The sequence below is a fragment of the Xenopus laevis genome, chromosome 7S, assembly GCF_017654675.1.
Source record: "Xenopus laevis strain J_2021 chromosome 7S, Xenopus_laevis_v10.1, whole genome shotgun sequence".
NCBI classification, from domain to species: domain Eukaryota; kingdom Metazoa; phylum Chordata; class Amphibia; order Anura; family Pipidae; genus Xenopus; species Xenopus laevis.
This window is the reverse complement of record NC_054384.1, coordinates 9,879,318-9,891,978: the sequence shown is the minus strand read 5'-3', so window position 1 is coordinate 9,891,978 and position 12,661 is coordinate 9,879,318. Positions and strand designations below refer to the sequence as shown.

General features: G+C 40.4%; 1 protein-coding gene across 1 annotated transcript in view; it reads right to left on the bottom strand.

The window, feature by feature from the left end:
- reep3.S (receptor accessory protein 3 S homeolog) overlaps positions 1-12,661 on the bottom strand; it is a 98,582-nt gene that overhangs the window by 31,852 nt on the left and 54,069 nt on the right. Inside the window, exons 3-4 of the mRNA XM_041570865.1 lie at positions 1,342-1,418; positions 677-797 (exon numbers count right to left, since the gene is read on the bottom strand). Coding sequence (XP_041426799.1) covers positions 677-797; positions 1,342-1,418 — 198 coding nt within the window. The remainder of the gene's footprint in view (positions 1-676; positions 798-1,341; positions 1,419-12,661) is intronic.

Below are 12,661 nucleotides of genomic sequence, written 5' to 3'. Positions count from 1 at the left end.
ATATTCCCCTATATTATTATCAGAATCCATTCTAGATCTTGGTTGCAGAAATAAACACCAACCACAGTATCTGGGAGATTTGGGTGTTAAATGTCATAATATCAAAAAGAAGCAGCTTTGTTATCTCTGATCAATTGCCATTCTTATGTTGTATATTTATATTTAGGGAATGGGACCCGTTATCCAGGAGGCTCTGAAATAAGGGAAGGCCATCTCCCATAGACTCTATTTTATAACCAAATAATTATAGAAATCATATTTTGCACTTGATCCTAACTAAGGTATGATTAATGTTTATTGAAGGCAAAACAATCCTACTGGTTTTATTTGATGTTTAAATAATTTTTTAGTAGACTGAAGGTATGGAGATCCAAATTACAGATCTCTTATCTGGAAAACACCAGATCCCATGGATAACAGGTTCCATATTTGAACCAACATATTCACAGTGTTTAAAGGAGATTTCCCAATCATTTACCTTGGCACCAGCCTCACTGGAGATTACAATCTAATAATTACATGCACACTAAAGCAAAAAACAATTATCCTACCAGAATACAGCCATGCAGGCTAGAGCGGGTCAAGCTCAGGACTTCAGCCCTACAAGGCAGTGTTGCTTTCACCATGATCTTAACTACTCGAGAAAATAACTAAAATAGATCTAGAGGGACATCACCTTTTCTTTTGATGAAAGGAGGGGATGAAGGAACTTTCTATACAGCAGACTTGCGCCTCTTGTGTAGGGAGACAGTAACCAGACAACGAAGGCTATCTTCAGTTCGAAATACAATGGAAACCTAGAATAGAGAAGTGGCAAATAAATAAGAAAGCCAAGTGCCAGTATAAGACCATTTTGGAGTACAGAGACCTGTGGCTGCCCCCATGAATACAGAGCTACCTGCTTTGGGGTACAGGCCCTTGTACTCTTGTCCAGGGTCATAGTAAATGACCCCTTAAACCTACAGTTTTCAGTAAATGCTGTATCAAATCATACATAACGCTAATATTGAAGACTACTTTCAACTTGGGTCCCACCCTGTTGATTCTTAGCAACTGTAGTAGAAGGGAAAGTATTTTTTTAACCAGGCGTCCCTCACAGACAAACCCCTCAACATAATGAACTCCTCCTTACCTGTAAGCCTGAGACAAAAGCAGCAATAAGGGAAAGGGGCTTATTATAAAGCTTTAAAACTTGATGTGTACATAAAAAAAATGTGCCCGTTCCAAGAAAAATGAACTAAATCGGCTAATGACAATTTGTTTTTGAGGTTATGGTGTTTGTGAAAGTGGGTCGGTCAAGACTAGTAATAATGCAGATGATATATTAATTTTAAACCTTACCAGGATACTGTTAGATCCGCTATTGTTTCAGCTACAGTGTAGAGGGCAAATACAATCCAATACATCATCCACCGAACCTGGAAAGAAATACAATAGATTAGAATACTGTACAGTGGAGTAACTAGATATTACTGGGTCCCATAACAAATTATTTTTCAGGCCCCCAAAATGTTTAGTGGTTGACTTGTTTTACCAATATTTATTGAAACTGTATATGAATTAGGGCCTTGTGGGCCGCCTATACCTCCTGGGCCCCCTGCGGCCGCAGGGTCTGCTTCCTCTATAGTTACGCCCCTGATACTGTAGTATTTAAAAGGGAAATTCTGTAGATTAGTTCCTATTAAAAGTAACTGGGACTTGTATATTTAAAACAGTATAGACACTACTCTATTTAGAATATACAGATGCAACTGTAAAAAGGCTTGGGGAGCAACACAAACATGAAAAAAGTTTCTGGAGGTGCCAACTGGATTTGTGATTGACTATCCATGTAGGAGCTACCAAATAGCCAGTTTAAAGGAGTCTCTGTTAGGCAGTACACCTGGTTTTTATGCAACCAAAACTTGCCTCCAAGCCAAGAATTCAAAAAATAAGCACTTGCATTGAAGTCACAGGTTGTGGCATCCAATGGGGTTGGTGAGCAACATGTTGCATCATTGCCCTACGGTATAGTCCTGTCCATAATGCTAACAACCACGTCCTATGTAGTTAAACTCTGCCTGTTGCGAAGGGTTCTTTAAATAACCAACCAAGTGCTGATCTAGGCCAATAACTGGATCAGAATAGGAATATAAAAAAAAGTTATCCTATCAATGTCTATGATCTGAAGAACTTAAAGGGCTAAAGTGGTGGACTTTTTAAAGATTAATTTTAAGTAGACATTGGACATAGACATTGATGTTCTGGGACACATTAAATCGATGTTCTCTATTCTCCATCTTGCCAGTCTGGAAATGAAACCGCTATTTAGTTTGTAGTGTTCTAGACCCTTGCATCCAGGCAGTGGTTTAGATGAACGTTATATCATCTGCGCTGGTTGCTCTACATGTCTAGGAAGACAAGGCAATGCATGGTCAAGTGGAATTTTTGTAACAAGTCTTTACAGAAAAGTCTTGCCACATGCTTATTGGGGTAACGTGTGTCTAAACTAGTTCATGAGTTTGATGAGCATGGTGGGCACTAAACAAACCAGGATTGTATCACGTGGAGACCCATCAAGCAAGGATAATATCAACAGGTTAATGTGGGCTTCACCTCACCTGATATAATATTCAAACCTGTCCTGATAATTGTTGACCAAATATAAGTCTGGTGGGCTAGCTTCCATCCCATACACCGGCCAATAAGCTTCTCCAGGCTGAGTTAATATCTAAAATTGGCCTTGTATGGCAAGGTTAAGTCTACTCACAACCCTGGCTTGTTTAGTTCCCACTTTGCTCATCAAACTCATGAACTAGTTTAAACATCTTACCTCAATATGCATGTGGCAAGACTCTACTGTAAAGACACATTCTAAAATTCCACTTGACCATGCATTGACTGGTCTTCCTGGAAATGAGGAGAACTCGGCAGTGATACAGCCTTCAACTAAACCACTGCCTGGTTGCAAGGGTCTAGAACACTACCAACTGAAGAGCAGTTTCATTTCCAGACTGGCACGATGGAAATAGAGAACATAGATTTAAGGTGTCCTAGAACGCAAATGTCTATGTGAAATGTCTACTCAAAGTTAATCTTGAAAAAAGTCCACCTCTTTAGCCCTTTAAATTCTCCAGATCATAGAATCTACAGCACTGACAGGATAACATTTTCTTTACATTTCTATAAATACTCAGAGAAACATACTCCCCACTTTACTCGGTATAGGAAGCGCCTCACTTCCTGGACGTGTTCCTTCCAATTAGCGGGAGCAGCCATGATTTCTCATAACCAAGTAACCTCACTCATCGACAATAAAAAACACTTCCTGTAGTTAAATTATTATAAGCAACATGGTGATGTTTGCTCTGTTTTACCAACAAATGACTATTAAATGAAAAAGGCTTTCAGACACAAGATTATGCTTATTTACGTAGGGGGGAAATACATACAAAGCCGGCATTGTTTCTAAAGCCATAACTGGGTGGTATAACGTGACTTTAATTGGCTTACGCTATCTTTTGCCTTTAGTACTTTTGTCAGAGGGAGGCTAATGTAATTTATGCCGTGTCAAGCTACATTCCCCCAATCTGATTGGCCACTAGACACATAGCGGTTAGGCTCTACACATGTCTATGAGTAGGTTCTTCAGTATAATTGGTTCCAAGCTTAACATTCATTACAGCTAGAAATCCTATTAAGCAGAAGAAGTAGAAGAGTGAGCGGCAGAATATATGTAAATATGTGTTAATTTAGTACAGAATGGTTTATGCAAGAGATATGACTGGATTGCCTATTGGATAAACTCAATTAGACGTACAGCTGAATGGCTGTGCTTATGTATAATTTACTAATCCAATTGGCTTCCTTCTGCGAGGTAATTTTCCTGTTAATATTAAAGGGCAGATCAGCCAGACAAGAATAAGAATTCTTTCAGGTTCTATAAAATATTCATGTGCACTTTATAGGCACATGTTCAACCTCTATTTTCCAGAGGACTATGCTGTGGTTTGGCAATATAAATAAGGGATGCTGAGGAGGACACTAATGAGGAACAAAGCCAAGCAGCAATTCTCCCTATAAGGCTCATGGTATACATTGTGTATTCACCTCGGCAAACAGAGAAGAGTCTGAACCTGGTTCTGTGGCCTGTTATTTGCTTTAATGGAACCCACCACCTGTCACCTATGTTACCATTAGAGATGTAACGAACCTGGCCATGAAGTAGTGATGCATAAGTCATAAATAAAAGACCATGTCATAGAGGGATGACCAGGCATCAATGAATACATCTCCTGGTATATAAAGAGGACATCTCACCAGATCTTGAGATCATGGGTCTGGAACTTCAGGATTCATACACACTGACATAAGAGATGAGATTATGTTATAGTGGCTTGAAGCCCACCTTACATCAAGGGTACTGTAGGTGTTCAGAATATCGACCACCTGGTAACCACACTGGTCCTGTAGCGGGTTGGGTACCCTGTGGGATGTGGGTAGGATTTTCGGGTGCAGGAATAGATGCAGGTCAAGGGTCAAAGGTCATTTTCAGGTCTCCTTTGACCCTTGACCTGCATCTATTCCTGCACCCGAAAATCCTACCCGCATCCCACAGGGTATTTTTTATCTTATGTTATATTGTCTATATTTTAGAAAACTTTTTTCTGACTTCTGATTGTATCACTTCCAGGTTGCAGCAACAGCACATCCTAACTAATTATGGTAGGGGGGTTACAGATTGGGTTGCAGATAAGGCAGTTGCGGGCCGGGTATGGGTCGTGGGCTGCGACAGACCGAGTCTCCAGCTTATTGGCCCGTGTGTGGGGCCAACCGACGGGCTTCCCTGATCAATATATAGCCGAAAAGTCGGGCAGATCTTGATTGGGCAGGTTAAAAAATACAGTTGGCCGCATCTGTGCGTTTATGCAGTCCCGCGATCCGACCGCCCGTTTCGGATGCATTATAATCCGATCGTTAGGCCCCACAATCAGATCAGCCCGATATCGCCCACTTCAATATGGGCATATTGGGGAGAGATCCGCTCGTTTGGCAACGTCGCCAAACATGCAGATCTCTACGTCTATGGCCACCTTTTTTTTCTCGTCATCCTCCAAGCGATACAAAGATAAACAGAGGGCTTTCCAGCCTGATACGTGCATCGAGTTCCCTACTGAATTATTTACAAGTCTATTTCCTAGAACACCCAAAGTGGACAGATTCACTGTGATGTACCGGAACTAAATCCAATATTCATGAAGAAAATAGACAAAAAGAGTATCTTTTGCTAAAATCTGCAGATTATTCCTGTGAAAACTGAGCAAAAAATGGCTTAAAATGGAAAATCCGAAAGCACAGAAACAACAATAACAGTGGTAAGGTAGTGGATTCCATGTAAAGAAATCCTTTGAGATCCAAATTACTGGAAGGTCACCTTCCATAAAGTCCATTTTAACCAAATAATTCAATTTTGAGCAATAATTTCCCCTTTAATAATAAAAACAGTGCCTTGTACTTGCCTGTAACTTCGCAACGTAAACTCATCAAGTATAAAATGAAACTTCTTTCAATTTCATTGTTCTGCAAAACTTATTTTTTTTTTTTTTAACAGGTCCAACATGAGATTTTAATACAATAGAAGGTTGGAGAAATGTCACGTGGGAGAAGGTAGCCAGCCTGCCATACAGACATTAACGCCTTAATAGAAAATGTAATAAATATATTAATCTGTATTATTAAAATGCAATGAAGCCTTGCCTTTGAATGTGGGAAGATCTCGCTTTTGAATATTCAAGAGCCTCCTTTTTTAAAAAGCAATGGCTTTGGCATTAATGGAAAAGAGAAAGAGCCAATCAGATTATCTCGCATGGTGAATGATGGAGAGCAGGAATTCCCAATTATGTGACAATAAAATAAATAACCAGAACGCAGACAGGGCTATTCGATATCACCACCTTGAACTGAGGGATCCCATTTATATTTAAATTATCTATCAATCATTTCACAGACTCCTTTCTACAGTATTTCCACCACCTGATCAACTGTCGGGTCCCTCAGTGCAGTGGTCCCCAACCTTTTTTGGCCAAGGAACCGGTGTTCCTTGTGCAGTTGACCTGGCGGGAGTCAACTGCACACGGCACATAAATCTACCAATTTGGTGCGCCCGCATCAAAGGCACACACCATGTCAAATGCGGGCTTGGTGGCCCAGTTTGGGTATGTCCGTGGCCTGCAGTTGGGAACCCCTGCCTCTGTGGACAGTTATGCTGTGGGCTTCGCTGCAATGTCACCCTATTTTCTACAGGTTATGGGGGGGGTGTCTTCTGGTGTAAATAAATGTACCCTATATCTTTCATTATACAATAAAGTGAACGTCTGATGTCAAACCAGCTGAGTGTGTCAAATAGATCCTATATGATTATAATTACATTTGGCCTGTGTGGGCCAAATGAAGCAGGAATGATTTATTTCATAGGAGGCAAATCTAAATCTATTACACATGGGAATACCCTTTTTTTCCTCTGAAAGAAAAAAATAACAAAGCTTGTACGGTTAGGGCAGAGACAGACAAGAAGATTCAGGGAGATCTAGTCGCCCGGCGACAAATCGCCTCTTCTTCGGGCGAATAATCTCCCCGAACTGCCTCCCCGATGACTAGAATCTAATTAGCCGCCTGGATTGCACTCGGAACGCTTCAATTTCCGAAGTTGCATCATGAGGAAACTTCGGGCGACTTCTGAATATTTAGCCCTCCGAGGGCCATCCCGCATGTGATCTAGATTCTAGCCGGTGGGGAGGCAGTTTAAGACAAAGAGGCGATTTGTTGCTGGGCGACTAATCTACCCTAATCTTCTAGTCTGGTTAAACCCAACAAACAAACAGCCAATCCCTGTGTGAAAGACATACCTTGCCTTTATAGGTAATCAGGCAATCACATCGGACTGGGGTGTCTGTGGCCCACTGGAAGCCTCCGCCTCAAGGACCCCACCCCACAGCAAACACCTCCATCCTGTTGATGCCCCAGCAAGCTGAACCCCTACCCCAGCCCTGGTGGGGATCCTGGAGGGTTAGGGGCTACCAAGTTTTCTACCAGTCACCTGCCAGCCTAGTCCAACCTTGGTCAAGGAAAGCTTGCGCTCATCAGCAAATGTTACATATTTTTACAAAATACAACTTTCAATGGCAATTCACTTTCAAATTTACTTTTTTAGTATGTTATATAATGTCCTAGTTTTTTTATCCATTTCCCTAAATTCAGAATGCAAAATAAAATGCTATCTGGTTATTAGGGGTCAACAACCATGTCCACCAAACAACAATGCTCTTCTAGTATAAGGGCAGAGACACACGGGCAGATTTGGGGAGATTAGTCGCCTGGCGTCAAATCTCCTCTTCTTCAGGGCGACTAATCTCCCCGAACTGCCTTCCCTGACTTCCCGCCAGCTAGAATGAAAATCGATCGCAGGATGGCACTCTGAGCACTTCGTTTTCCGAAGTCGCCCGAAGTGACTGTGAAAAACGAAGTGCTCCGAGTGCTATCCCGCCGTCGATTTTCATTCTAGCCGGTGAGAAGGTTCGGGTAGATTAGTTTCACCTAACTAGAGATTTGTCGCCAGGCGACTAATCTCCCCAGAATCTGCCCAAGCGTCTCTGCCCTTTGTGTTACTCTTTATATTTATCCTTTTCATTGCTAAGGAAAACTGGAAGCTGCTAAAATTCCCCAACTGGAGGGCTGTCGAACAAATAATAATCTTAATAATCTTGTTTATTGGAATCCATAAAAAACGCAACATGATCATTAAGTGCCACCGTAACCAAGCACGTGGAATTGGGTCACTCCGCAGAACTAGCAGCCCTTGAAAGCGAAATAAACGCCATCACATTCCGCGCACCGTATTGGTACATTATCACGTGCGCGTCGCTTGCAATCCGTCCCATTTCCAGAGAGCTCTCAGCACCTGAGCGAGGAGGGGAGGCCAGACAGCCTTGTGATGATGTTTTTGCTACAGTCTCGGAGGAATTAGAGAATATGTTCAGCCTCAGTAAGCAGCACAAAAGGAACATGCACAGGCTGGAATTACCACCCTGCAAGCCAGTAATGAATTGGTGACCTCCCTGTGAACTAGTCCCTTTCAGATGCTTCTCAGAGTAATCCGACAACCAGCTAAATCACTGCTAGAGACCCAGAAAGTGAAATGTCCGAGCTCTACTTTGTGGATTAACAATGAAAATCAACAAAATCAACACACAGTTCCTCCGTATTATAATAATACTTGACTAATAAGTGGCATATATGTATATTCTTATAGGGTTAATCTGATGATCGGTTATCAGGAAACCCATTATCCAGGAAACCCATTATACAGAAAACTGGAAACAGGAATGTTGTCTCCCATAGATTCCTTTTTAATCAAATAATTCAATATTTTAAAAACACATTCCCTTTTAATTCGCGATAACAAAACAGAACATTGTCCTTGATCCCTACTAAGATATAATTAATCCTTATTGTTAGAAATCAATCCTCTTGGGTTTATTTTTAACATTTATGTGATTTTTTTAGCAGACTCAAGGTATGGTGATCTAAATAACGGAAAGACCCCTTATCCAGGTCCTCAGCATTTTGGATAACAGATCCCATACATGCATATGCACAATACAATGCATTCAGAAAAGAGATGATGGACAGAAGTATAGAAACATCAACAACTATATATAATACACAAGAGTCATGAACATAATGTATGGGACCTGTTATCCAGAATGCTCTGGAACTGGGGGTTTCTGGAAAACAGATCTTTCTGTAATTTGGATCTTCACACCATAAGTCTGCTAGAAAATCATGTAAACATTAAATAAACTCAAAAGGCTGATTTTGCTTGCAGTAAGGATTAATTATATCTTAGTTGGGATCAAGTACCGATATGGGACCTGTTATCCAGAATGCTCGGGACCTGGAGTTGTCCAGATAGGGGATCTTTCCATAATTTGGATCTTCATTCCTTAAGTCTACTAGAAAATATGTAAACATTAAATAAACCCAATAGGCTGGTTTTGCTTCCAATAAGGATTAATTATATCTTAGTTGGGATCAAGTACAAAGTACTGTTTTATTATTACAGAGCAAAAGGAAATCATTTTTAAAAATTTGGATTATTTGGATAAAATGGAATCATAGGAGGTTATTTACTAAACTCTGAATACCAAAATCACGAAAAAATTAGATTTTTTATAAAATCTGACAAATATTTCGGAATTTATTAAACCCTGAGGATGGAAAAGTCTGAATCAGAAAATCCGGCATCTCAAACCTGTCGATGTAGCATATAAATCAATGGGAGAAGACCCAATGATTTTTTGATGTGCGCTGGATTTTGTGCAATACCCCGAAGATTTTGGGCAAAAAAAGTGAGTTTTCGGGTGAAAAATCCGACAAATCAGATTAAAAATCCAAATAAATCGTGAAAATTGGAAAGCAAATTTATGGGAAAATGTAATAATAAATGAGCATAAAAAAAACGATCAGATTTGATCAGAGTTTGTAGCAGAAAATATGGAGATAAATTCGGACTTTGATAAATAACCCAGAGTCTTTTTCTGTAATTCGCAGTATTCTGGATAACGGGTTTCCGGATAACAGACCCCATCCTTATAACGGTGTTTAGTGATGTCATCAGTTATAATCGGTACTCATTGATGTCATTTCTGTCACACGACTCACTGAAACTTGTGTATTATAAGAAATAAAGTAGCCGGTGTTGTAAAATACGAGGCTATTAGACGTTACCTCTGAGTTCCTTGACTTTTGTTTTACTTATTTGGGAATATCTGTAGAATCACCGGATCTGTGGCCACGTTTGTCACATTTCTAATTGAAAGCTTGCGGCTTCATCTGAAATTCAGCGTGTGACGCGGGATGATGGATCGGCTGTCGGCAGGAGGAGGGCGGGAAGTGACATTTTCTTTTATTTCGCCCTGCAGTTTCGCCGTCACATTTTCTCCTGCTCAACACTCTATTATTGCGTCTAGTTTTCAATTTGCTTCCAGCTGCACGAGGCGGCCCTATAATGAATTCCTGAGGACAGACCACATGTCTGTAGATTGTTTCATTGGAATCACAATTCCATTTCCCCATTCAAGCTGTGCAATTTATGTAAGAAGCTTCCTCAGCCAATTTCACTGTAAATTGTTTAGGGGCGGCGGAGACGTTTTAGAACGTGACCTTTGTGCGATTTCCCTTGCTCTTTCAATTGCTCCGTGTGATCATATTGTAGAATGTTCCATCAGCCGAGGGATAAACATACGTCCCGTTATCCACCGTGTCCCTTTCATTATTCTACTCCCACTTATTCCGTGTTATTACTGGATGCTGCCGAGATCAAAGGCCGGACTTCAGGACAGTTCTTTTGTTATTCAGTTAATTTCTATGCTCCGATTCTAGGATTGAGCACTGAATCACATCAAATTCTTAAAGGGGTTGTTCACCATTTTTCTAATATTGAAGTGTAAAGTGTAATTTTTCACCTTCTAAAGCAGCTCTGGGAAGGGGGGTCGCCGACCCTGTAAACTGTTCTAAATTGATACATTTAGTTGATACATTTCTTATAGGGATGCACCGAATCCACTATTTTGGATTTGCCCGAACCCCCGAATCCTTCACGAAAGATTTGGCCGAATACCGAACCCTAATTTGTATATGCAAATTAGGGGTGGGAAGGGGGAAACATTTTTACTTTTGTGATAAAAAGTCACACGATTTCCCTCCCCGCCCCTAATTTGCATATGTAAATTAGGATTCGGTTTGGCCAAGAAGAAGAATTTGGCCGAATCCGAATCCTGCTGAAAAAGGCCAAATCCCAAACCGAATCCTGGATTCAGTGCATCCCTAATTTCTTATCTTTGTCCCTGCTAAGCAGAATCCTCGAGTTAGAATCCTGCATGCAGATTTCTGCTGGAGCAGCACTATTAACTGATGTGTTTTTTTTTTAAAAAAAACAAAAAACAAAACATGTTTTCCTGCGAGAGAATATCTTTAAAGAAGAAAGGTCAGTAGCTTTTATACAGGTCACCTCAAGGTAATTAATAAACAAATAGTCTGTAAGGCTACCAATGTATAGTTATTTCCACTCTTTATTACTCATCTTTCTATTCAGGCCTCTCCTATTCATATTCCAGTCTCTTATTCAACACAATGCCTGGTTACTAGGGTAATTTGGACCCTAGCAGCCAGATTGCTGAAACTGCAAACTTGGGAGAGCTGCTGAATAAAAAAACTAAACAACTCAAAAACCACAAATAATGAAAACCAACTGCAAATGGTCTCAGAATTAGGGATGCACCGAATCCACCATTTTGAATTCGGCCGAACCCCCAAATCCTTCACAAAAGATTTGGCCGAATACCGAATCCTAATTTGCATATGCAAATTAGGGATGTGAAGGGGAAACCATTTTTTACTTCCTTGTTTTGTGAAAAAAAGTCACACATTTTCCCTCCCACCCCTAATTTACATATGCAAATTAGGATTCGGTTCGGCCAGGCAGAAGGATTCGGCCCAATCCGAATCCTGCTGAAAAAGGCCGAATCCCGAACCAAATCCTGGATTCGGTGCATCCCTACTCAGAATATCACTCTCTACATCCCAACCAGTAGCATGTAAGCAACATGTTGCTCTCTAACCCCTTGGATGTTGCTCTCAGTGGCCTCAAAGCAGGTGCTTATTTTTGAATTCCAGGCAAGTTTTAATTGCATAAAAACCAAGTATAGTGCCAAGCAGAGTCTCCTATAGGCTGTCAATCCACATAGGGGCTAGCAAATAGCCAATCACAGCCCTTATTTGGCACCCCAAGGGACTTTAACATGCTTGTGTTGCTCCCCAACTCTTTTTACATTTGAATGTGGCTCACGGGTAAAAAAAAAAAAAAAAAAAAAAAAAAAAAAAGTTGGGGACCCCTGGTCTACATCATTCTAAAATTTAAGTCAAAGGTGATCAACCCCTTTAATTGTAACATCACTAAGCACCCCTAATTTACAGCATAAGTAGAGCTCATATTATATATTATAATTTAAGAAGAATTGAAGATAACTACATAGAAATACAGTATGTTTTGTGTTCTCTTTGAGGGAGCTAGCATGAGAAATAAATCGATGATATAACTGGGATTCTGCTGAAGTTGTGTTGGAAACATTAATGTGTTCAACATGGTGTCTTTCCCATCTGAGTCAAAGAAGAGAAAGAGAGGGGAACAAGGAGCGAGTTTTATTTGCAGGAATCAAAGTCGCATTTAAAGATCTCTGGCAACCGTGATTTATGGCTCCACCAATCAAAACAAACAGAATGTTAAGATTTTGTACAGAAACCCTGGAGAGATTGAGGATAAAGCAAAGGATTCAAGTAAAACAGTTATGAAGTTAGAGCAAGTTCCCAAATTGAGGAGCTGGTCTTCTGGAAAGGCTTTAAGGGGTAGTTCCCCTTTGAATTAACTTTTAGTATGTCAGCAAGTTTTCAATTGGTCTTCATTTTTTATTGATTTATTTTTAATCTTTGAATTGTCTCTTTTTCTGGCTCTTTCCATATTTTAAATGGGAGTCACTGCGCCCAGTAGGAAAAAAACTGATTGCTCTAAAGGGATACAATTTCTTTGTATTTCCAATCACTGCCTGTTGCTAGGGTAATTTGGACC